Source organism: Thalassophryne amazonica, chromosome 7 (genome assembly GCF_902500255.1).
Source record: "Thalassophryne amazonica chromosome 7, fThaAma1.1, whole genome shotgun sequence".
Classification (NCBI taxonomy): domain Eukaryota; kingdom Metazoa; phylum Chordata; class Actinopteri; order Batrachoidiformes; family Batrachoididae; genus Thalassophryne; species Thalassophryne amazonica.
In genome coordinates, this window is record NC_047109.1 from 3185184 (window position 1) to 3211714 (window position 26531).

The following is a 26531-nucleotide window of genomic DNA, read 5'->3' on the forward strand; positions in this document are numbered from 1 at the left end:
TATAATATTATTTTTAAATAATCTCTTGAAAAATACTAAAGTGCCACACATTCTAATCTCTGTCGGACATTCATTCCACTTCTTCACCCCAATCACAGACACACAAAAACCCTTTGCATGTGTTCTTACTGGTAGTTTCTTAAAAATTGCACAACCTCATAAACTGTAACCGGATTCCCTCAATCTGAACAGATTCTGGACATGTCTCGGTAAGGCTTGGCTTTTTGCTTTAAACAAAGTTTGAATTGTATAGTAATCCACCAAGTCTCTGAATTTGAATAAATTTAAAGACACAAATAGAGAACGCGTTGGTTCCCGGTAATGTTTATTGTAAATGATTCTTATAGCTCGTTTTTGTAAAAGAAATATTTGATTTGTGTGTTTCCCCACATCTCAACACAATATGTCATGTATGGAGTTATCAAGGAGTGATATAAAGTGAGTAACCCTTTTTGTGAAAGTATGTCTTTAGTTTTATATAAAATGGCGATGGATTTTGACATTTTCGATTTGATATAATTTATGTGATTTCCATCTGAATTTGTTATCAATTATAACACCTAGGAATTTGTTCTCCGTTACTATGTCTATTTCCATATTGTTTATAGTAAGGTTTCTACATTTAGTTACATGTTTATTTCCAAATATAATACATTTAGTTTTCCCAAGGTGGAGTGAAAATTTATTAGCATCAAACCAAGCCTTAAACTTTTTCAACTCATTCTCCACCATATCCAGAAGCTGTTCTAGATTATCACCACTACTGAAGACAGTTGTGTCATCTGCAAATAAAATACACTTTAGTGATTGTGACACCCAACCTATATCATTAATATATAAAATAAACAACAAGGGACCAAGCACAGAGCCATGCAGCACTCCACAAGTAATTTCCCCAAGTACAGAGTCAGTGTTATTGAACTGAACATATTGAAATCTTCCCTGTAAATAACTTTTTATCCTGTCATATGCAAGACCTCTGGTCCCATATTTTTGTAATTTAGTTAGTAATATTGCATGCTTTCTGTATATTGTTTTCTACCAATTGCCATCGCTATACTTTCAGCAAAATCCATCAATGCCAGTGATGTAGTCCGAGATTTTCTGAATCCATATTGCTCATCACAAAGTATCTCATGCTTTAATAAATAGTCATGCAATCTCTTAGCAAATATTTTTTCTAGAATTTTGGAAAATTGTGGTAGGAGTGAAAAAAAAAAACATGTTTGTCACCGGTTTTAAACAAAGTTATTACTTTAGCTATTTTCATTTGAGAGGGAAATTTACCAGTACTTAATGACATATTGCAAATGTGGTTGAAAGGTTTTACTATGCAATCAATAATTATTTTCAATAAAGCCATATCCAGATTATTATAGTCAGTCGATTTCTTACTTTTAGAATTATGAACCAAATCCATTATTTCTTTTTCGGCGGTTCCACAAATAAACATTGACACAGGTTTATTGACTGTATTATTGTTAATCCAAGAATTATTACTCGTAGAATCAATTCTACACTCAACAAAAATATAAACACAACACTTTTGGTTTTGCTCCCATTTTGTATGAGATGAACTCAAAGATCTAAAACTTTTTCCACATACACAATATCACCATTTCTCTCAAATATTGTTCACAAACCAGTCTAAATCTGTGATAGTGAGCACTTCTCCTTTGCTGAGATAATCCATCCCACCTCACAGGTGTGCCATATCAAGATGCTGATTAGACACCATGATTAGTGCACAGGTGTGCCTTAGACTGCCCACAATAAAAGGCCACTCTGAAAGGTGCAGTTTTGTTTTATTGGGGGGGATACCAGTCAGTATCTGGTGTGACCACCATTTGCCTCATGCAGTGCAACACATCTCCTTCGCATAGAGTTGATCAGGTTGTCAATTGTGGCCTGTGGAATGTTGGTCCACTCCTCTTCAATGGCTGTGCGAAGTTGCTGGATATTGGCAGGAACTGGTACACGCTGTCGTATACACCGGTCCAGAGCATCCCAAACATGCTCAATGGGTGACATGTCCGGTGAGTATGCCGGCCATGCAAGAACTGGGACATTTTCAGCTTCCAAGAATTGTGTACAGATCCTTGCAACATGGGGCCGTGCATTATCCTGCTGCAACATGAGGTGATGTTCTTGGATGTATGGCACAACAATGGGCCTCAGGATCTCGTCACGGTATCTCTGTGCATTCAAAATGCCATCAATAAAATGCACCTGTGTTCTTCGTCCATAACAGACGCCTGCCCATACCATAAACCCACCGCCACCATGGGCCACTCGATCCACAACATTGACATCAGAAAACCGCTCACCCACACGACGCCACACACGCTGTCTGCCATCTGCCCTGGACAGTGTGAACCGGGATTCATCCGTGAAGAGAACACCTCTCCAACATTCAATACACAAACAATAGCTCTGGTTGACATTCCTGCTGTCAGCATGCCAATTGCACGCTCCCTCAAATCTTGCGACATCTGTGGCATTGTGCTGTGTGATAAAACTGCACCTTTCAGAGTGGCCTTTTATTGTGGGCAGTCTAAGGCACACCTGTGCACTAATCATGGTGTCTAATCAGCATCTTGATATGGCACACCTGTGAGGTGGGATGGATTATCTCAGCAAAGGAGAAGTGCTCACTATTACAGATTTAGACTGGTTTGTGAACAATATTTGAGAGAAATGGTGATATTGTGTATGTGGAAAAAGTTTTAGGTCTTTGAGTTCATCTCATACAAAATGGGAGCAAAACCAAAAGTGTTGCGTTTATATTTTTGTTGAGTGTACTTGCAAGATTCTTCCCCACATTAACAAAGTATTCATTAAAATGATCAGCAATAGATTTATTTGCATCAACTACAGTGTTGTTATCTGAATAAAAAAAGGAGGATAATCCCTTGCGATTTTATACTTTTTATCATCTCATTTATGATATTCCAAGTATTTTTAATATTGGTTCCATTTTTTTCAAGTAACTCACTGTAATACCTATTCTTACTAAGTCTCATAATGTTTATTATGAGACTTAGTAAGTGTTAATCTGTCTGTCCCCGGTCAGGTTGTCTGGTTGTCATTCTGACTGTCTGTGCCCGGTCAGGTTGGCTGGTTCTGGGCGTCAGGCGGCTCCGTTTGGATGTTGTGCGCCCTCTGTTTGATGAAGAGTTTAGAGAAGCAGATTGTTGGGAGGTGAATTTGCACCGACGCTTCGTGACCGACTCCACTTCGCTGTTTGTGATGTACTTCCTGCAGCTGGTCGTCATGGCGATGTACCTGAGCCAGGAGCAGCTGAAACTCGTCCCTCTGCTCACAGTCATCTTTGCCTTAGGACGGTGAGTCAAACATGAGCTTTGAGATTAAAGTTGGACTGAATTCACACTGAATTTGACTTTCATCCTCCAGGCTGGTTTACTGGGCAGCCGCCGCCTTCGGCAGCAGCATCCGCGCCTTTGGCTTCGGAATGTCCTTCCTGCCGAGTGTCACCATGATCGTAGCTAACGTGTGCTTCATTTTCACCGTGGAAACATCGGGTTCTGTTTTCGAGCTGCAAATGCCACCTAGTGGCAAACAGCGGTTCTGGGGATGAGGTTGAAAAGATTGATTGGTGCTAATTGCCAATTGATCGTTAAATTATTGATGTGGGTGTTTCAAATCAAATGTTTACTTTTTCTACGTAATCAACAAAAACAATTAAAGCTGCACGTATCCCCGCCCACAGGCATGACAGCCATGACCAAGGTCCAATCAAATAATTTTTTTTATTTTCTGGTCTTCTTAATGGCGACATGGTGGCTCAGTGGTTAGCACTGTTGCTGGGGCAGGATGGGCTTCCTGAACTGTCTGAGGAAGTACATCCTCTGCTGATGGAGTCTATGTGGGAGGTCCACTTCAGATCCTGGGACATGGTGGATCCCAGGAACCGGAAGGTGTCCACAGTAGAAACGGTGTTGTTGAGGATGGTGGGTGGGGGTGGGGGGGTGATGATGGGTAGAGTTCCTTTATTAGAGAGAGTAGCGACATGACAAGCTTAAAAAAAATTGGTCATGTGACTCCTGGTGCCATCTTGGGTTCAAAACAGTGTTCATTGTTAATGTGTCTGCATGTAAATCAGCTATTTTATTGATTTATTGGCTGAAAATGTCAGGTTGTTGTGCATTTGGAGGCACAAATAGACACAACAAGGGCTTCAAGATGTACAGATTCCCTTCAGATCTGAACAGAAGAAACATTTGGTAAAATAAAGTCGGCCGTGTGGGATGGAAGCGACTTCATCATCAAAGCTTTGAGAGGTAAATTTATTGTTCAGTCCCATGTCCAGTAAAACTCACCTAAACCATCATCGTATAAACCAGATATTCACAGTCACTGGACAAAAAAAGTCACAAAGTTTTTGTATTGTTTTCCAGGTAATAAACATTGTGTATAACAGATTTTGTAAAATGGATTTTTGCTCACAACAGATAAAATTTCCCATCTGATCACGATGTATTTCCATTAATCCCCTAACATGTGGGACCGGAGTCATTTCTGTGATTTAAAGTCTGACCGTTTTTTTCACACCGTGCTCAGACTTGGACCTGCAGCCTGACGTGAACCTGTTAAATCAGACGCAAAAGGCTGTGATTTGACATTTTTCTGCTTTTAATCCTTCATCTGCCATCATATTATAAACCGCACACGATGATAAATGGATCAGAAAAGTCCCCACATTTACAGGACAAACTGGAGGTGATGATTGTAGAAAGAAAAGCTTGTTGAAGGTCAAATTAGTCCAGAATAAAGCAAAATCCAGAGATGGAGAACTTTAACACTGTCACACACATCATTGTATGACACGGACTTACAGAGCTGCATAAATCAGGCTTTAAATTAATTAAATCATCATAAATTGTACATTTATGTAAATTTGGTAGCTTAACTATGTTTAGATTTATTTTGATAGCACCTGTACCTGGATGTGTTTCTGTATGCAGTTAAATGATTTAAAATAATGTTGAAAACATTAAAGGTTCATTCAGTAGTTCAGCGCAGTTGGAACCAAAATGGCGCCGTGTTCTGAGTTGATGTAACTCTCTCTATGTCGGCACTCTGGTGGTGGGGGTCTGCAGTCTGACGAATTGATCAAATCAAATCAATTTTATTTATATAGCGCCAAATCACAACAGCCAGTTGCCCCAAGGCGCTTTATATTGTAAGGCAAGGCCATACAATAATTACGTAAAAACGCCAACGGTCAAAACGACCCCCTGTGAGCAAGCACTTGGCGACAGTGGGAAGAAAAAAACTCCCTTTTAACAGGAAGAAACCTCCAGCAGAACCAGGCTCAGGGAGGGGCAGTCTTCTGCTGGGACTGGTTGGGGCTGAGGGAGAGAACCAGGAAAAAGACATGCTGTGGAGGGGAGCAGAGATCAATCACTAATGATTAAATGCAGAGTGGTGCATACAGAGCAAAAAGAGAAAGAAACAGTGCATCATGGGAACCCCCCAGCAGTCTAAGTCTATAGCAGCATAACTAAGGGATGGTTCAGGGTCACCCGATCCAGCCCTAACTATAAGCTTTAGCAAAAAGGAAAGTTTTAAGCCTAATCTTAAAAGTAGAGAGGGTGTCTGTCTCCCTGATCTGAATTGGGAGCTGGTTCCATAGGAGAGGAGCCTGAAAGCTGAAGGCTCTGCCTCCCATTCTACTCTTACAAACCCTAGGAACTACAAGTAAGCCTGCAGTCTGAGAGCGAAGCACTCTATTGGGGTGATATGGTACTACGAGGTCCCTAAGATAAGATGGGACCTGATTATTCAAAACCTTATAAGTAAGAAGAAGAATTTTAAATTCTATTCTAGAATTAACAGGAAGCCAATGAAGAGAGGCCAATATGGGTGAGATATGCTCTCTCCTTCTAGTCCCTGTCAGTACTCTAGCTGCAGCATTTTGAATTAACTGAAGGCTTTTCAGGGAACTTTTAGGACAACCTGATAATAATGAATTACAATAGTCCAGCCTAGAGGAAATAAATGCATGAATTAGTTTTTCAGCATCACTCTGAGACAAGACCTTTCTAATTTTAGAGATATTGCGCAAATGCAAAAAAGCAGTCCTACGTATTTGCTTAATATTCGCATTGAAGGACATATCCTGATCAAAAATGACTCCAAGATTTCTCACAGTATTACTAGAGGTCAGGGTAATGCCATCCAGAGTAAGGATCTGGTTAGACACCATGTTTCTAAGATTTGTGGGGCCAAGTACAATAACTTCAGTTTTATCTGAATTCAAAAGCAGGAAATTAGAGGTCATCCATGTCTTTATGTCTGTAAGACAATCCTGCAGTTTAACTAATTGGTGTGTGTCCTCTGGCTTCATGGATAGATAAAGCTGGGTATCATCTGCGTAACAATGAAAATTTAAGCAACGCTTTCTAATAATACTGCCTAAGGGAAGCATATATAAAATGAATAAAATTGGTCCTAGCACAGAACCTTGTGGAACTCCATAATTAACCTTAGTCTGTGAAGAAGATTCCCCATTTACATGAACAAATTGTAATCTATTAGATAAATATGATTCAAACCACCGCAGCGCAGTGCCTTTAATACCTATGGCATGCTCTAATCTCTGTAATAAAATTTTATGGTCAACAGTATCAAAAGCAGCACTGAGGTCTAACAGAACAAGCACAGAGATGAGTCCACTGTCCGAGGCCATAAGAAGATCATTTGTAACCTTCACTAATGCTGTTTCTGTACTATGATGAATTCTAAAACCTGACTGAAACTCTTCAAATAGACCATTCCTCTGCAGATGATCAGTTAGCTGTTTTACAACTACCCTTTCAAGAATTTTTGAGAGAAAAGGAAGGTTGGAGATTGGCCTATAATTAGCTAAAATAGCTGGGTCAAGTGATGGCTTTTTAAGTAATGGTTTAATTACTGCCACCTTAAAAGCCTGTGGTACATAGCCAACTAACAAAGATAGATTGATCATATTTAAGATCGAAGCATTAAATAATGGTAGGGCTTCCTTGAGCAGCCTGGTAGGAATGGAGTCTAATAAACATGTTGATGGTTTGGAGGAAGTAACTAATGAAAATAACTCAGACAGAACAATCGGAGAGAAAGAGTCTAACCAAATACCGGCATCACTGAAAGCAGCCAAAGATAACGATACGTCTTTGGGATGGTTATGAGTAATTTTTTCTCTAATAGTTAAAATTTTGACTTGAATTTTGATTTTGAATGACTTCATGACTTTCTTTGCTAATAAAAATTTAACTATTAGAGAAAGAATTACTCATAACCATCCCAAAGACGTATTGTTATCTTTGGCTGCTTTCAGTGATGCCGGTATTTGGTTAGACTCTTTCTCTCCGATTGTTCTGTCTGAGTTATTTTCATTAGTTACTTCATCCAAACCATCAACATGTTTATTAGACTCCATTCCTACCAGGCTGCTCAAGGAAGCCCTACCATTATTTAATGCTTCGATCTTAAATATGATCAATCTATCTTTGTTAGTTGGCTATGTACCACAGGCTTTTAAGGTGGCAGTAATTAAACCATTACTTAAAAAGCCATCACTTGACCCAGCTATTTTAGCTAATTATAGGCCAATCTCCAACCTTCCTTTTCTCTCAAAAATTCTTGAAAGGGTAGTTGTAAAACAGCTAACTGATCATCTGCAGAGGAATGGTCTATTTGAAGAGTTTCAGTCAGGTTTTAGAATTCATCATAGTACAGAAACAGCATTAGTGAAGGTTACAAATGATCTTCTTATGGCCTCGGACAGTGGACTCATCTCTGTGCTTGTTCTGTTAGACCTCAGTGCTGCTTTTGATACTGTTGACCATAAAATTTTATTACAGAGATTAGAGCATGCCATAGGTATTAAAGGCATTGCGCTGCGGTGGTTTGAATCATATTTATCTAATAGATTACAATTTGTTCATGTAAATGGGGAATCTTCTTCACAGACTAAAGTTAATTATGGAGTTCCACAAGGTTCTGTGCTAGGACCAATTTTATTCACTTTATACATGCTTCCCTTAGGCAGTATTATTAGAAAGCGTTGCTTAAATTTTCATTGTTACGCAGATGATACCCAGCTTTATCTATCCATGAAGCCAGAGGACACACACCAATTAGTTAAACTGCAGGATTGTCTTACAGACATAAAGACATGGATGACCTCTAATTTCCTGCTTTTAAACTCAGATAAAACTGAAGTTATTGTACTTGGCCCCACAAATCTTAGAAACATGGTGTCTAACCAGATCCTTACTCTGGATGGCATTACCCTGACCTCTAGTAATACTGTGAGAAATCTTGGAGTCATTTTTGATCAGGATATGTCCTTCAATGCGAATATTAAACGACACACACACAGAGGCAGTGACACACACAGACAAAGCCACATAAAGACAACAAGACACACACACACACACACATAGATAAAGCCACACAACAACAGACACAAACACACACACACACACACACACACACACACACACACACACAGAAAGACAGACACACAAAGAAAGACACAGAAAGACACACACAGACAAAAACACATATCCACACAGGCACACACAGGCAGAACCACACAAAGACGGACACACAGACACACACACAGAGACACACACACAGGCAGAACCACACAAAGACGGACACACAGACACACACACAGAGACACACACACAGGCAGAACCACACAAAGACGGACACACAGACACACACACAGAGACACACACACAGGCAGAACCACACAAAGACGGACACAAAGACACACACACAGAGACACACACACAGGCAGAACCACACAAAGACGGACACAAAGACACACACACACAGAGACATACACACACAGACACAAAGACACACACACAGGCAGAACCACACAAAGACACACACACAGACAGACACAAACACACAAAGATGCACACACAGGCACAAAGACACAGACACACACACACAGACAAAGACACACACACAGAGACAAAGACACACGCACAGAGACGACACAAACACAAAGATGCACACACAGAGACAACACACACACAGAGACAAAGACACAGACACACACACACTCAGACAGACATACACACAGAAAGACACCGACACACAAAGATCCTCACAGACAAAGAAACACACACAGAGACAATGACGCACACACACAGAGAGACAAAGACACAGACACACACTCAAACAAAGACATACACACAGAGAAAGACACTGACACACAAAGACACAGACACAAAGATACAGAGACAAAGACAGACAGAAAGACACGCACAGAGACAAAGACACAGAGACAAAGACACACACACACACAGACAAAGACACACAGAAAGAGACAAAGACACAGACAGAAAGACACACACAGAGACAAAGACAGACAGACAGAGACAAAGGCACAGAGACAAAGACACACACACAGAGACACAGACAGAAAGACACGCACAGAGACAAAGACACAGACAGAAAGACACACACACAGAGACAGAGAGACAGACAGACACGCACAGAGACAAAGACACAGACAGAAAGACACACACACAGAGACAGAGACACAGACAGAAAGACACACACACAGAGACAGAGACACAGAAAGACACACGCACAGAGACAAAGACACAGACAGAAAGACACACGCACAGAGACAGACACAGACAGAAAGACACACGCACAGAGACAGAGACACACACACGCACACACAAAGACACAGATAAAGACAAACACAAACACACAGAGACAAAAGACACACGCACAGATACAAACAGAGACAAAGACACAGACACAAAAGAAACACACAATGATAGAGACAAATTCACACACAGACACACAGAGACACATGAGATACGTACAGGCACGTGTACGCACACAGATACAAGCACACACAAGACACGTGTGCGCTTGCATGAACACACACACACACCAACCAGCTTCATTTATTTAGCACTTTAAAACAAAGTGCTGGACAGAAAATAAAAATCCTCATAAACGACAGAATTCACATAAAATTGTAAACAAAATACACCTGAAATAACTAAACGCCATAAGACATGAATAAAAATAACCATATGATAAAAAAAAAAAAAAAAAAAAATCAAATAAAAGAATGAAGTCAGCGTCTCAAGTGTCAAAGGTCAAGGAGACAAGATGGGTCTCTTTAGAGATTTAAAAGCAGACAGAGATGAAGTCTCTCTGATCTGCTGAGGCAGCAAGTGTTAGATACCCTATGAGCTTCCGCTTGGTTTTCGGTGCATTGAGGAGCCACTGATCAGCTGAGCTGAGAGAGCAGGCAGGTTTATAAAGGTGCAGGAGCTCAGAGAGGGAGGGTGGGGCAAGAGCATTCAGGGATTCAAAAACAAATCAAGACTTTTACAACCCCAATTCTAATGAAGTTGGGACATTGTGTGAAATGTAAATACAAACAGAATACAATGATTTACAAATCCTCTTCAACCTATATTCAACTGAATACACCACAAAGACAAGATATTTAATGTTCAAACTGATAAACTTTATTGTTTTTGTGCAAATATTTGCTCATTTTGAAATGTATGCCTGCAACACGTTTCTAAAAAGCTGGGACGGGGCAACAAAAGACTGGGAAAGTTGATGAATGCTCAAACAACATCTGTTTGGAAACAGGTGAGTGTCATGATGGGTATAAAAGGAGCATCCCCAAAAGGCTCAGCCATTCACAAGCAAAGATGGGGTGAGGATCACAACTTTGTGAACAACTGTGTGAACAAATAGTCCAACAGTTTAAGAACAATGTTTCAATGTTCAATTGCAAGGAATTTAGGGATTCCATCATCTACAGTCCATAATATAATCAGAAGATTCAGAGAATCTGGAGAACTTTCTACACGTAAACAGCAAGGCCGAAAACCAACACTGAATGTCCGTGACCTTTGATCCCTCAGGCGGCACTGCATTAAAAACCGACATCATTGTGTAAAGGATCTTACTGCGTGGGCCCAGGAACACTTCAGAAAACCATTGTCAGTTAACACAGTGCGTCGCTACATCTACAAGTGCAAGTTAAAACTCTACCATGCAAAGTGAAAGTCAAACATCAACAACATCCAGAAACACCGCCGCCTTCTCTGGGCCCGAGCTCATTTGAAATGGACAGACACAAAGTGGAAAAGTGTGCTGTGGTCTGATGAGTCCACATTTCAGATTGTTTTTGGAAATCATGGATGTCGTGTCCTCCGGACAGGAGGAAAAAGACCATCCAGATTGTTACCAGCACAAAGTTCAAAAGCCAGCATCTGTGATAGTATGGGGGTGTGTTAGTGCCCATGGCATGGACAACTTACACATCTGTGATGGTACCATCAATGCTGAAAGGTACATCCAGGTTTTGGACCAACACATGCTGCCATCCAAGCAACGTCTTTTTCAGGGACGTCCCTGCTTATTTCAGCAAGACAATGCCAAGCCACATTCTGTACGTGTTACAACAGAGAGAGAGCAAGAGACAAACAGACAGACAGACGCAGAGAGAGACACACAGAGAGAGAGACAGACAGAGAGAAAGAGATACTTTTTGACTTTTAAAATAATTTATTTCTGCCAATTACTATTTAAAACGACATAACATCAAGCGCCACAACAACACTTGAGCTACAAATCCTAATAGTCCATGAGTAGCTGCCCCCCTCTCAGTTCAGAGTGCTCCCCCTAACGTCCACACGGCCTCAAACTGCTCCAGCTCCCCCACCAATGAGCTGTATGGAAACTCCAGCTTGAGGCGCGCCCTTATCAGTCACTTCAGCAGGAGTTCAGGGTCTGTGCAGCCTGTGCCCGCTCTCCAGTTCCTCCTTGTTATCCAAATGCTCATCTTGGCCTGTCCCAAGATGAAATTGGTCACTACTATATTCCTGCGCTGCACTCCCGAGAATTTTGGTCCAAGCACAAAAAGGTCTTCAGTAAAGTCTCGCCTGAGTCTCTGAAACCATAGTCCCAGGACATTAAAAAGAGATGTCAGACGAGGGCAGGTCAGCCACAGGTGTTCCAGAGTCTCTTCTGCTCGAGCCTGGGTCAAAGTGAGCCACATGTCTGTTCATAGCCACAGCTCCATGCACCACTCTCCACTGGAGATCAGCACAGCGTTTCTCGATAGGAGGGCAGTACAGGGACCTCCAGCTGCCTTTGGGAGACGCCCCCGGGACCAACACACCCGACAACCCGGACTCCGCAGTGGCAGCCAACTCGGCTCTGTGGCAGACTTTGGTGACCATCATATATATGTCCTTCTTTTCCACTGTAGCCATGTCCAACAAAACTGGGAAAGACGATAATATTCCTGTTGGCTCTGGCTGCACTCCTACAGCCCACACAGACAGTGAAGGAAATGGCACAGGGTGGACCAACGGACGGAGTCTGTAAATTTCCAGGGCTTCTCTGAAGTGTGGCGGGAGCATGCTCCGTACCTCCCGCAAAAGCCATTCCATCACTCACTGAGAGCTGATCCCAGTCTCCTGACTCAGCTGGACTGCATTTTTCCAACCGTCCTCTGCCCTTAGGTTGGCCAGCCTGGTCAGCCCTGCCGCTACAAAGGCTTGTATCAGCTGGGGAGGATTCCAACAGCCCACATCTAATTACAGGATTGTGAAAAGTGGCTCTTCTCCTGCACATCCATATGGCTCCGCTCGTGAAAATGACAGCACCGAACTCCAGTCCAAACTCCACACCAGTTAGGCCCATCAGAAACAAATGTTTGTAATAACCAAGTCCAACAACTCTGCGAAGCAGGACGGCTGCCATCTCTCTCCACAACTGCTGTGGGCCATAGAGCAGCCGCTGCAGTTTGTAAATGAAGGGCCACCACTTGACTGGCGATGTCTATCAGTGCCTGCCCGTCTTCGTCCACCGGCAAGTGCAGAACAGCCGCCTTTTGTCCTAAAGTTATCCAAATGCTCATCTTGGCCTGTCCCAAGTTGAAATTGGTTACTACTATATTCCTGCGCTGCACTTCTGAGAATTTTGGTCCAAGCACAAAGAGTTCTTTGGTGAAGTCGCAGAATCAAACAGAATCAGGCATCAGAAAGACAAGAAATACAGTATAATCTATCAGCATTAAATAACAAGAAAAACAGGAAATACTAAGGTGGTTAGTAGCAGAACCTTAAAATCTGATCTCACTGGGACAGGAAGCCAGTGAAGAGACGCCAAAATGGGTGTAATGTGGTCAAACTTTCTGCTTCGTATCAAAAGTCTGGCTCCAGCATTTTGAACCAATTGGAGAGCCCTAATGCTGGACTGTGGTAAACCAGAAAACGGAACATTGCAGTAGTCCAATCTAGAAGAGATAAACGCATGGATCAGGGTCTCAGCATCAGCCATAGACAGGATGGGACGAATCTTTGCTATATTTCACAGGTCAAAGAAAGCAGTCCTCGTAATATCTCTAATGTGGAGGTCAAAAGACAACGTAGGATCAAAAATTACCCCAAGGTTCCTCACTTTGTCAGTGTGATGTAGGACACACGAGCCGAGGCTGAGGGTTAACTGGTCAAATTGATGCTGATGTCTCACTGGACCAAGAACCATCATTTCAGTCTTATCAGAGTTTAAAACAGGGCTGTGAAAACTCCGCGGATCTGCGGGATTCCACGGATTTCATCATGGGGGTGGGGGGTGTTAGTGATGTACTCTTTAATCATGAACATCACTGAGTTTTTAAAATGCTTATTGCAAAGTGTTCTCTTTTTTTACCACATTGTGTAAGTTTTATAAGTCTGCGGACACTGATCTGTGTGTTATAGATCAGACACACGATCAGTTTCCTCGGATCCGTGGAGTTTCGTGGAGGAAAAATGCCACTCAAAGCGTACCTGTTACGACAGCTGTCGTAAAGCAGGACTAGTTGGTTGCTGCGGCGACACTGTGTGGCTCCTGTGCAACGCTTAAGCTAAACGTAGCATGTGGACATCCCAAACTTTTAGAGCTTTCAAGTCAGGGCCGGCCCAAGCCTTTATGGGGCCTTAAGCAGAATTTCATTTGGGGGCCCCCCTACCATCACCTCAGCACCAGATGCCTCATTATTCCATAACACTGTAAAGTGTGTAACGTACCCAATCGCCTCTGACTTTAAGACACCTAAAGCAATTTACACTAAACGAACGGAGCATTTCACAAATAATGACAACAAAAATTGTAATATTGGACATGCAAACCTACCTTTGTCTTGTTGTTTTTTCTTTTCTCCGCTCCAGAGGGATCATTTCTTTTCTGAGACATGACTTACACTCACTTCGTTCCTCACGATTAGTCATCGACCACCTGACTCAAGCGGTGCATCTAAATTTGCCCAACGGTGGCAGCAGCCAACAGGAGGTATCAATTAACCTAGTATTGGTATTTTGTCAAAATGAATTTATTTTTTTCGGGTGTAATACAATTTCGTTTAAATTATTCAATCTTATTTTAATTTCATGTATATATTTACTTTTTTATCACAACGTCTCGGTGCTCTCGGGGCCCCCTGGTGGCGTGGAGGCCCTAAGTGACCGCGTGCCTTGGGCCAGCTCTGTTTCAAGTTTTTAAAAGATTTGTGCAGCATGTCTGTGTCATGGAGTGACGTCACACAGAGAGAAGATGGCGAGAAAGACGGTTTGAAAAAAGGACAAGAATCTGTGGAATCGTCTCTGGCTTCATCAACACACCTGAAAGATAAAAAAAAAAAAAAAAAACGGGAAAAGTGAACTTTGTCCTCTCAGGAAACACGGTAAGAATTTTTCTCTCCCTGGAAAATAAACATTCCTCTGTTCAAACAGGATTTTAGACAAGATTATGTGACTTTTTTCCACTAATCTAGACTTTCTTTCATTGTAAAAAAGACATTGTGGCTTTGAATGGATTTAGGCTGCATGAATTTACACAAGAATATAAGTGACTTTTTACTATAAGGTATGTTATTAATGCAAGTTTGCAGTTATATGGTTTAAATTTGGAAAGGGTTAAATCTTTTAAGTATTTAGGGGTCCATTTTGATGAGAGGGGGACTTTCAAAACTCACATTGAGAAGGAGGTGGATAAATGCAGTAGAGTAATAAATGTATTGCGGTGCCTTTCTGGCAGCGACTGGGGAGCTGATAAAGCTACACTACTGATGATTTATAGAGCTACGATTCGCTCATTTTTGGATTATGGTTGTCTTGTGTATGGAAATGCAGCTAAAACAACGTTGGCAAAATTAGATGTGATCCAAGCAAAAGCACTTCGAGTGTGCATTCAGAACAACCTCTGTGCCAGCCCTCCTAGTTGAAGTGGGAGAGATGCCCCTTCAAAAGAGACGGCTTAAGCTAGCACTCCAGTTTGTAGGCAAAGCCCTGGGTCAGAGGGGTGACCACCCTGGGAGGAGACTCCTTCAGGATTCATGGGAGTCAGGAAGAGGGAGGGGGAAAACCTTTATCTTAGAAGTGAAGGGTGAGTTGCCAGAGCTCAGTCAGAGGGATACAGCTCCGGTAGTTGTCTGGCCAGCGGTTCCTACTTGGCTACTCCCTCAAGTGGAAGTGGATTGGACTGTGAAAGATCGCCTTAAAGGGGAGGGGGGGAATATGTCCTGTAACTGTGGTGAGGGAGGGTATGCAGAACAATTGGGATGGGTATCTGCAATTGTTTACTGATGGGTCTGTTGACCCCACTAGCCGGAGAGGGGGATTTGGGATTTTTATTCCTGCTCTGTCTCTGAGTCTTGGCAGATGACTTCCTGATGGAGTAGGAGTATTTACAGCTGAAATTTTGGCTATGGTGTGGGCTCTTGAATGGGTGGAAGAAGTGAGACCGGAGAGGGCTGTCGTCTGCTCTGACTCAGCTGCTGTGTTGCAGTCCTTGGAGTCGGCCTCTTCCCGGTGTAGGCCTGATCTGGTGGTTGAGGTGCTGACTGCTTTGCTCAGAGTGGAGAAGGGGGGGGGGGTCAGATGTGTGCTTCATGTGGGTCCCGGCACATGTGGGGGTCAGGGGTAATGAAATTGTGGATCAGGTTGCAAAGAACGCTTTAAGACATGACACTGTAGATCTTGAGGTGGCTCACAGCAGCTCTGAACATAAAGCCATGATTAAAAAAGTAGTGTGGGCTCAATGGCAGAAGGATTGGGACAATGGAAATAAGGGTAGGCATTTTTATAGTGTGCAGAAATCTGTTTTTGGTGACTGCCCAACCCGGGGGAATAACAGAAGGGAGCAAGTACTGTTTTTTGTTTTTTTTTAGGAGGTAAGGCACAGGAACTGATGTCAAAATTACAACAATCAGATCACATCTGCAATGCAGCTGTCAATAAGCACAATCAGTAAATACTGTGCATCACATTGATTGAAAAATAATGCATATGATAGTCTGCCTCCTAAGGTTTTCTGTTTGAACAGGAACCGGAACATGAAAAGGCAAAACAAGCAAAGTAAAAAAATAAAATAAAAATAATAAGAAGAAATTATGAGAATACTAAAAATATTTTTAACAGGGAGGGAGAGGAGGAGAGAGGGGTCCATCAATCATGAGAGAAAGAGTTGAGAGAGCGAAAGAATGTTAAAAAGGGAAGCCATTTGTTATAAAATTTATCAGTTACCTTTCACTGAATATTTAATCTTCTCCAGCTTTAAAAAAGACATGGTGTCATTGAGCCACTGAGCACTAGAGGGCGCTTTACTTGACTTCCAATGAAGAAGAAGAAGCCGTCTTGCCAACAGAGAAGTGAAGCTAAAATATCTAATTGGTTAGAGGTAAACCTGGTATGGTCTTCTGGGAGCCCGAATATGGTGACATGGGGTGATATTTTTATGGTCTTTGAAAATATTTTTGACATGGTATCAAAGTTGTTCTGCCAGAAGTGAGACAGCAAGGAACAGGAGTAAAACATATGAGTTAAACTACAAAATGGAGCTTGACATTTGTTGCAACTGTCAATGACAGTGGAATAGATTTGTGAGAGTCGAGCTTTTGAATAATGGACTCTGAACAGTACTTTAAACTGTATGAGGGTGAGACGAGCACAAGCTGAGCTTGTATAAATTTTTTTAAGAGCAATGTCCCACCAGTTATCTTCCAAATTCAAGCCCAGTTCTTGTTCCCAGGCAGCCTTGACTTTGGTGACTGGTGTGTAATCAAAGGACAAAATCTGATGATAAACTTTAGATATGAGTGACTTCTGGAGTGGGTCATGGCTTAGAAGATCTTCCCAGTGTAGACTTGGTGGTATTGAGGGAAAATCTGGAAACAAGTCCTTAGCACATTGTCTAATTTGAAAATAACGGAAAAGATGAGATGGTGGAAGATTAAATTCTACTGAGAGATCTGAGAAACTGCGAAAAATACCATCTTTGTAAAGATCTTTAAAACATTTCAGTCCTTTGTTATGCCAAGCTAAGAAGGTTGAATCTGTAATCACAGGTTGAAATAAATGATTCCTTAATAGAGGAGATAAAGTAGAGATAGACTTGAATTTGAAATGCCTCCTAAATTGATACCAAATTTTAAGTGTGGAATGAAGCACTTGGTTATTTGTAAAGCCGGAGAGATTGGATGAAATAGAAGAGGTAAGCAAGGCGATAAGGGAGGATGAATCACAAGACTGTGCCTCTAAATTGCACCATGGCAAATCTATTGATCTGAACCAAAATGAGGTCTTGTGAATATGTGCAGCCCAATAATATAATTGGAAATTTGGAAGAGACAATCCGCCATTGAATTTACATCTCTGAAGTGTGGATTTGCGGATCCTGGGTACCTTTCCACCCCATAAGAAGTGAGAAATAGTTTGATCAATTGTATTAAAGAACTGTTTAGGCAAAAAAAGTGGGAGACAGTGGAATAAAAATAAAAACTTGGGCAAGATGTTCATTTTGACTGCATTAATTCTTCCAATTAAAGAAAGAGGTAAGCTCCCCCATCTTTGGAAATCAGATTTAACTTTAGACATTAAAGGCAAGAAATTGGCAGAAAAAAGGGAATTTAATGTTCTGGTTACATTGATCCCTAGATACCTAAAGCCAGACATGCTCAATTTAAAGGGAATATCAGATTGTTTGAGTTGTAATGCTGAAGTGTTAATAGGATAGCATTCAGTTTTAGAGATATTCACCTTGAAAATGATCCAAATCTCTGAAAAACAGTTACAATTTTTGGAATGGATAGAACGGGATCAGAGACATATAACAATAAATCATCGGCATAGAGTGATAGCTTAAACTCTGTGCCCAGTTGAGTAATCCCAGTAAAAATGGAGGACAAGCGCAAAAAGATTGACAAAGGCTCTACAGCTATTGCGAACAATAGGGGAGATAAAGGACACCCCTGTCTGGTGCCATGGGCAAGAGAGAAAAAATTTGATTGGATATTATTGGTGGAAATATTAGCTTGTGGAGATGTGTAAAGGAGATGAATCCATGAAATGAACCAATCACCCAGCTCAAATTTCTTTAGAACAGCGAACAAGTGTACGAACATTAAAGAAGAGCTGCCGCCCCTTAACAAATCCAGTTTGCTCAGGTGAAACAATAGATGGTACAATATTTTCCAGGCGATTGGCCAAGACTTTAGCCAGGATCTTAGCATCCACATTTATCAATGACAGAGGTCTGTAGGAGCTACAGAGATCCGGATCCTTACCTTTTTTTAAGAGGAGACTTATGGATGCTTGTCTTAAAGTGGGTGGAAGAGTTCCCAATTGAAGTGATTCCATATACACAGCATGCAATAATGGGGACAATTTATCCTGAAACTCAACTGAAAACCTGTCTGGGCCAGGAGCCTTGTTGTTTTGCATGCATCTCATAGCGAGATTTATTTCTTCTACTGTCAATGGTGAGTCAAGTTCTTTAAGAGAAACTGGGTTTATCACTGGGAAATTGAGACTATCTAGGAGTAGGTTCATTTCTGTAGTATTAGGTGGAGATTCAGACTTATATAAAGAGGAGTAAAATGAGTGAAAAACAGAATAATGGTGGCAGGATCACTGTGCAGTGTGCCCGCTGAATCCTTTATCTGGGGAATCATACGTGAGGCTGTCTGGCGTCGTAGTTGGTGAGCTAAAAGCTGGCTTGCCCTATCACCATATTCATAATATATGGAGCGTGAGCATAGAAGAAGCCTCTCTGCATCATTAGTGGTGATTAGTGGTGATCAATTCAGATCAGGGAGACAGACACCCTCTCTACTTTTAAGATTAGGCTTAAAACTTTCCTTTTTGCTAAAGCTTATAGTTAAGGCTGGATCAGGTGACCCTGAACCATCCCTTAGTTATGCTGCTATAGACGTAGACTGCTGGGGGGTTCCCATGATGCACTGTTTCTTTCTCTTTTTGCTCTGTATGCACCACTCTGCATTTAATCATTAGTGATCGATCTCTGCTCCCCTCCACAGCATGTCTTTTTCCTGGTTCTCTCCCTCAGCCCCAACCAGTCCCAGCAGAAGACTGCCCCTCCCTGAGCCTGGTTCTGCTGGAGGTTTCTTCCTGTTAAAAGGGAGTTTTTCCTTCCCACTGTAGCCAAGTGCTTGCTCACAGAGGGTCGTTTTGACCGTTGGGGTTTTACATAATTATTGTATGGCCTTGCCTTACAATATAAAGCGCCTTGGGGCAACTGTTTGTTGTGATTTGGCGCTATATAAAAAAATTGATTGATTGATAAGGTCAAATTCAGTCTGTAGCTCAACACGTTGTTTAAGTAAATTGGGGGAGGAACAAGTGGCGAGTTGTTGGTCTATTTTAGTGATGTTGATAGAAAGTTCTTGTAGTTTGGCTTTTCAAGATTTGTTAGAATGGGCAGAGTAGGAGATTATTTGTCCCCGTAGGTATGCTTTTAATGATTCCCACAGGAGTGAGCATGTGATTGGTTCTGTGTCATTTTGATTAATAGCAATAAAATCGTCAATTTTAGCTGCAATAAATTTATTGAATTCATCATCTAAAAGAAGTAATGTGTTGTGTGTGGGCCGCCAGAAGAGGAGGTACTGCTGGCCCACCACCAGTGGGCGCCCTGCCTGAAGTGCGGGCTTCAGGCACGAGAGGGCGCTGCCGCCACGGACACAGCCGGGAGTGACAGCTGTCACTCATTACCTCTTGACAGCTGTCACCCATCTACTCAACATCATCTCACTCCATAAAGACCAGACGTCATCTCCACCTCGTTGCCGAGATATCGTACTTCATTGGAGGTAATATACTCAGCCGTTTGTGTTTTACACATCAATCTGTATATTGTGAGTCTTTGCAGGAGTACCTGTTATCCTCTGTCTGCGGGAGCTGATTGAGTGCTGGACGGCACTCTTTTCCCCTGAGGAATCACTGCGGTACTCTGCTACATATTGAGTGAGAGGTGGAGGTGGCATTCCCACCGTTGTTGTTACTGGGTGTACACACACCCACACTTGACTGTCTTTGTTCTCGCCAGCAGTACCAGATCCGACAGTCGGGGACGGTGATCACCTGGGAATTCGGGACTTGGCGGCTCCAGTATTCACCAGGTTCGGTGGCGGCGGAAATCGTGTGGTTCCGGCTCTTCTCAGGACAGACGTCTTCTATCCTCGAGCCTGCCCACACGTCACCTTTGTGGATTGACTGTAATCATATTCTGAGATTGTCTGTATGTTCGTTGTGCTCCTTCACAACATTAAATTGTTAATTTTTGGCTCATCTGTTGACCGTTCATTTGCGCCCCCTGTTGTAGGTCCGTGTCACTACACTTTCACAACATAATGAATTGAACCTCCAAGGTGTTGAATAGCGAGATTGTGAGGAAAACTGAATATCTAAAGAAAGAGGGGCATGATCGGAAATAACGATAGGGTGGTAATTAAGTACATTGGGAATTAATTTGGCATCAATAAAATAGTAATCAATCCGAGAGAAAGATTGATGCATCTGTGAAAAGAAAGAGAATTCCTTGGCCTGGGGGTTGTAAAGTCTCCAAGGATCAATGCAACCATTTTTAGACATGAAATCAGAAAGAGATCTTGACATTAATGATAGGGTTAGGGTTCGTGGGTTTGAACGGTCTAGATTGGGGTCAATTACACAGTTCATGTCCCCTCCAAATATAAGGAGATTATTATTCAGAGGGAAGACGTTCAAAAAGCCTATTCATAAAATGTGAATCATCAAAATTGGGGGCATATATATTAACTAATAGAATGGGAACATAGAATAATGTGCCTACAATAATCAAGTATCTACCATCTTTGTCTGATATAACCTTAGAAGCTGAGAACTGAATTGACTTACCAATTAAAATAGCGACCCCTCTGGCTTTAGAATTGAAATTCGAGTGAAACACCTCAGAAACCCAGGGACATTTAAGTCTGACCTGGTCTTTGATACGCATGTGGGTTTCTTGTAGAAACACTAGATCAGCTTTAAGACATTTCAAATGAGTAAATATCCTATATCTCTTAATTGGACTCCCCATGCCTTTAATATTCCAGCTCAAAAATCTCACAGAAGACCCAGTACCATAAGTATTAGCTTTGGTAGACATTATTTACCTGGACATAGACATAGACTGAATGTGGACCCACCCAAAGGAAAGGAGTATTAAAAAAAAAAACACACACACACACTCAAAGATAGAACAACCCACCCCCCACCCACCCCCACAGCACCTACAATGACCCCATCCCCAAACGATGGAGTACCCAGTGCTAACTCCACAAGGAGTTAAACCTCTAAGACAAATACTTACGGTTTTTTTGACTAATGGTTAAGTCAGATTTCAGTTTGAGCTCCTACAAACCTAGCAACAATTTACCACGAGGCACAACTAATGCAAGTCCAAATTGAACTGAAATTAACATGAAAATGGAAAAGTGAGAAGAAAGATAAATAAAGAAAGAAAGAAAAATGAATAAAATTTTAAAAAAAAAGGGGGGGGGGGGGAATAAAAAAAAAAAAAAGAGCAAAGCATAACCTGCAAAGGCATGAAAACAACCGTGTATGAATCGGCAAAATATTATCAATCACCACTTCAGTGTTGTGCATATTTTCTGTTTTCTTTCGTGCCTAGTGACCTGATGAATGCGGTGGCCTCTTCTGGTGATTTAAACTCTCTCACTGCACCGTTGTGTGTAACTCGGAGGTGCGCTGAGTAGAGCAGTCCGAAGCGAATCCCCGGTATCTCACGGAGCTGGCGTCGGACATCATTAAAGGCAGCTCGGGCGCGAACCGTCTTCTGAGTGTGGTCGGGGAAGATGGAAAAGTTCATGTCGCCGATCTTGATCCGTTGCTGGGCCCTGGCTCTGCGCAGTATGTCCACACAGTCCATATGATAATGCAGATGAGCAACGATGGGGCGGGGGCGTCCTCCAGGTCCCGGCTTCGGCTGGAAAGTGCGGTGAGCGCGGTCAACGAGGGGTTCTTTCTCAAGTTGGAATGCCTCCTTTAGCAGAGAGGAGATGGCTGTATCGATAGAAGAGGTGAAGAAATCTTCAGGGATCCCCACTAACCGTATATTGTTGCGCCAAGATCTTGCCTCCAAGTCCTCGCATTTAGTGTCCAGTCTTGTCAGTTCTGTTGAGAGGTAATCCACCTTATCTTGTAGTATAGAGATGTCATCAGTGCAGGAGGACAGTGACGTTTCCATTTCACCTACGGTGCCCTTCAGAGTGCGGACATCAGACTGGATGCTTATAATGGTAGCAGATAGCTCGGACTTCACAGCCTGGAGCTCATCCTTGATGCTTGATAAATTTTGAGTCAGGGCCGCTTGTAGCTCAGATTTAAAAATAACCAACATCTCGGTGCTGAGTGACGAGAGCAATTCGGCCTTGAAGTCATGGGGAAGAGAGCTGCCGCTTGTGGCTTCGAATGAGCAGGAGGGAGAGCACGAGCCACCACCAGCCGAGGATGGAGCGGGAGGAGAAGGCCGCAACGGCTGTATATTTAGCTTAGCTTGTTTTGGAGGCATCTTTACCGGGAAGAGGTTGGCGGTAAATTGAAGATATGGTGGTGAAGCAAACACACACCAAAAAACAAAAGGAAAAAAGATTAAAAAGATGAAGGAAAGTGTGCCTAAGATTGGTTTTGTAGAAGTAGTTGCAGGAGCTCAGAAAAACACGTCCTACTCCATGAGTCGCTGCACCGGAAGTCGGGAGCAAGTACTGTTAACAAGACTGAGGTTAGGACACTGTGGACTGGCGGCTGACCTATGTCTAATTGGTAAACAGCACAATGGATTGTGTGAAACCTGCACAAAAAGAGACTATCCCTCATGTTCTGATGGAGTGTGAAAGATTTTCTGAGCAGAGGAGAGTTCTTTTTTCACATCTTTTTGATCTTGGTTTTGAGTTTGTTTCTATTAAAGTGCTGCTTGATCCGTCTGCACGTCAGCAAGAGGTCTACAAAGCCCTGATGGATTTTGTGTTTAGCTCTGGCTTGCAGCATAGTCTGTGAGTAGAGTGTAGTAGTCATGGTCTGCCAGTGAAAGGCAGCAATGCGCTGACTGGCGCGCAGCCTGCCGGAAATCCATAAGAAGAAGAAGAAAGGTATGTTATTGATATTTTACCATGATTTTCCAAATATTCTCCCATCTTTATCTGTGGTTTTTGAAATGCTGTAACAGTCTTTTCAGTCTTCATAAATTTCATGTAGTTTAATTGTTCTGAGTTAATGCATAATTTGGTTTACAATTAAAAGGAAAATCGTTCCAGGTCCTACTTCCACGTCATATTCTGTTATTTCAACATCATCGACATTTCAAATGAAAGGTTGAATGTAGGATCATTTAAATATCCACTAATTTTGAGATTTGTTCTTCCAGGAGATGCTGAAAAAGTTTCATTAGATAAAAATGTAATTCTGGGGCCCCACAGGCCCTAAACCCTGGCTCCTGGACGCTGCACCCCCCCCTGCAATTTTTCCTCGGATTTCACAATTTTCATTTCACAGCCCTGATAAAAGTAGGAAGGTTCTGGACATCCAACTTCTCACTGATGCAGGGCAATCTTTGAAGGATTTTATGTGAATGAAATTACCAGCAGTGATCGGCATGTATAACTAAGTATCATCAGCATAGCAGTGAAAGGTAATCCCAAAACGCCGCAATATGTGCCCAAGGGGTGCTATATAAAGGGAGAAAAGCAGGGGGCCTAAGATGGACCCCTGTGGAACCCCAAATTTCATGTCACTAAGGTTAGAGGTAGTGTTACTGTACAAAACACAGTGAGAACGACTGGTCAAGTATGACGTCAGCCATGCAAGGGCACTCCCAGTAATCCCAAAATGATTTTCCAGCCAATCAAGTACAACCCCAATTCCAATGAAGTTGGGACGTTGTGTAAAATGTAAATAAAAACAGAACACAATGATTTTCAAATCCTCTTCAACCTATATTCAATTGAATACACCACAAAGACAAGATATTTAATGTTCAAACTGATAAACTTTATTGTTTTTGTGCAAATATTTGCTCATTTTGAAATGGATGCCTGCAACAGGTTTCTAAAAAGCTGGGACAGTGGTATGTTTCCCACTGTTACATCACCTTTCCTTCTAACAACACTCAATAAGCGTTTGGGAACTGAGGACACTAATTGTTGAAGCTTTGTAGGTGGAATTCTTTCCCATTCTTGCTTGATGTACGACTTCAGTTGTTCAACAGTCCGGGGTCTCCGTTGTCGTATTTTGCGCTTCATAATGCACCACACATTTTCAATGGGCGACAGGTCTGGACTGCAGGCAGGCCAGTCTAGTACCAGCACTCTTTTACTACGAAGCCACGCTGTTGTAACACGTGCAGAATGTGGCTTGGCATTGTCTTGCTGTAATAAGCAGGGACGTCCCTGAAAAAGACGTTGCTTGGATGGCAGCATGTGTTGCTGCAAAACCTGGATGTACCTTTCAGCACTGATGGTGCCATCACAGATGTGTAAGTTGTCCATGCCATGGGCACTAACACACCCCCATACCATCACAGATGCTGGCTTTTGAACTTTGCGCTGGTAACAATCTGGATGGTCTTTTTCCTCTTTTGTCCAGAGGACACGACGTCCATAATTTCCAAAAACAATTTGAAATGTGGACTCATCAAACCACAGTACACTTCCACTTTGCATCTGTCCATTTCAAATGAGCTCAGGCCCAGAGAAGGCAGGGGTGTTTCTGGGCCTGAGCAGATTGTGGACCACTTTTTCCAGAATTTTACAGCAAAATGATAGATTTGATATCGGCCGAGATTTTTTCAATACACTAGGGTCAAGATTAGATTTCTTAAGTAATGGTTTAATCACTGTAGGTCTGAAACATTTAGGAACAGATCCAGAAGTTAAAGATTAATCATTTCCATTACAGTCGGCCCAAGAGTGGGCCACAGGTCCTTAAATAGTTTTGTTGGTATAGGATCAAATAAACAGGTTGTGCTTTTTGTAGATGTTACGAGTTTCGTCACCACGCCTAGAGAGATACTATCAAATTCTGTAAATCTAGGTAATACCTCAGTAATGGCGCCCACCTCAATAGCAGGGTGCAGTGGCTGGGTTGAGGCAAGGAGAGCGAATTACAGGTGGTTGTCCATGAATAAGTATTACCACCGTGTCGAACAAGAACTTTGAGTTATGCTTGTTTTAGTTGATCAAATCAGAGTAATAGGTCCACTTAGTAGCCAGTAATACATGTTTATAGTCTGATAGCATCACGCCACGCAAGGTGGAATACTTCTAATTTTGAACTATGCCATTTCCGTTCTAGACCTCAAGCCTTATGCTTGAGGTCATGCATGTAATCATTGAACCAAGGTGACTGTGATTTGGGGGAGCACGGTTTTAACAAAGGTGGTGCAATCATATCAAATGTAGTTTTGAGCGCTGAGTTTAAACTATCCACAAGAGTGTCTACTGTTTGGGTATTTGTCAAATGTGAAGCTAAGATATCAGGCAGTCTAGCTTCGAGTTCAGTCTTAGTTGAGGAGTTGATGCATCGCCGTAGTGATACATAAGGTTGTTGTTCCACTAAACACGGCAGCGAAACTGTAAATTTAATAAGTGAGTGATCAGAGACCACTGATGTAAGAGGCATGATGTCAATATTCATGACAGCAATACCACGTGTGAGACCCAAATCCAGGGTATTTCCACTAATGTGTGTCGAGTCCTGAATGCATTGCTGAAACCCTTATGCATCCACAATTTCCATAAATGATTTGCAGAGGGCATCAGAAGGCTTATTTATATGAACGTTAAAGTCACCAATGATCAGAATGTTATCTGCACTAGTTGACAAGTTAGACATGAACACACCAAATTCATTTAAGAATTCAGAATATGGGCCAGGGGGCCTATATACAGTGACAAAGTAATACGGCTGATTTTTATTCTTCTGACCTTGGCAATGCATAATATCCTGAGCAGAGCGGAGAATCAGATGCTCAAACAAGTTATGCTTGTGACCCCCAACAGCTAATAAGCTAAACCTAGATTTATAAATAAGAGCAACACCCCCACCTTGCTTCGCATTACGAGAGACGTGATTAAATGTATATGCTGGTGGGCAGGCCTCATTTAAGGGAGGACAGCTGTAGGTTTAAGCCAG

The 26531-nt window shown here is 42.0% G+C and overlaps 1 protein-coding gene across 1 annotated transcript in view; it reads left to right on the forward strand.

The window, feature by feature from the left end:
- The window catches only part of LOC117513563 (transmembrane protein 79-like), a 23878-nt gene extending 20148 nt beyond the window's left edge, over positions 1–3730 (forward strand). Inside the window, exons 4-5 of the mRNA XM_034173722.1 lie at positions 3113–3344; positions 3415–3730. Of these exons, the coding sequence (XP_034029613.1) occupies positions 3113–3344; positions 3415–3598 (416 nt within the window). The 3' untranslated portion in view covers positions 3599–3730. The remainder of the gene's footprint in view (positions 1–3112; positions 3345–3414) is intronic.
- Positions 3731–26531: the final 22801 nt, after the last annotated feature.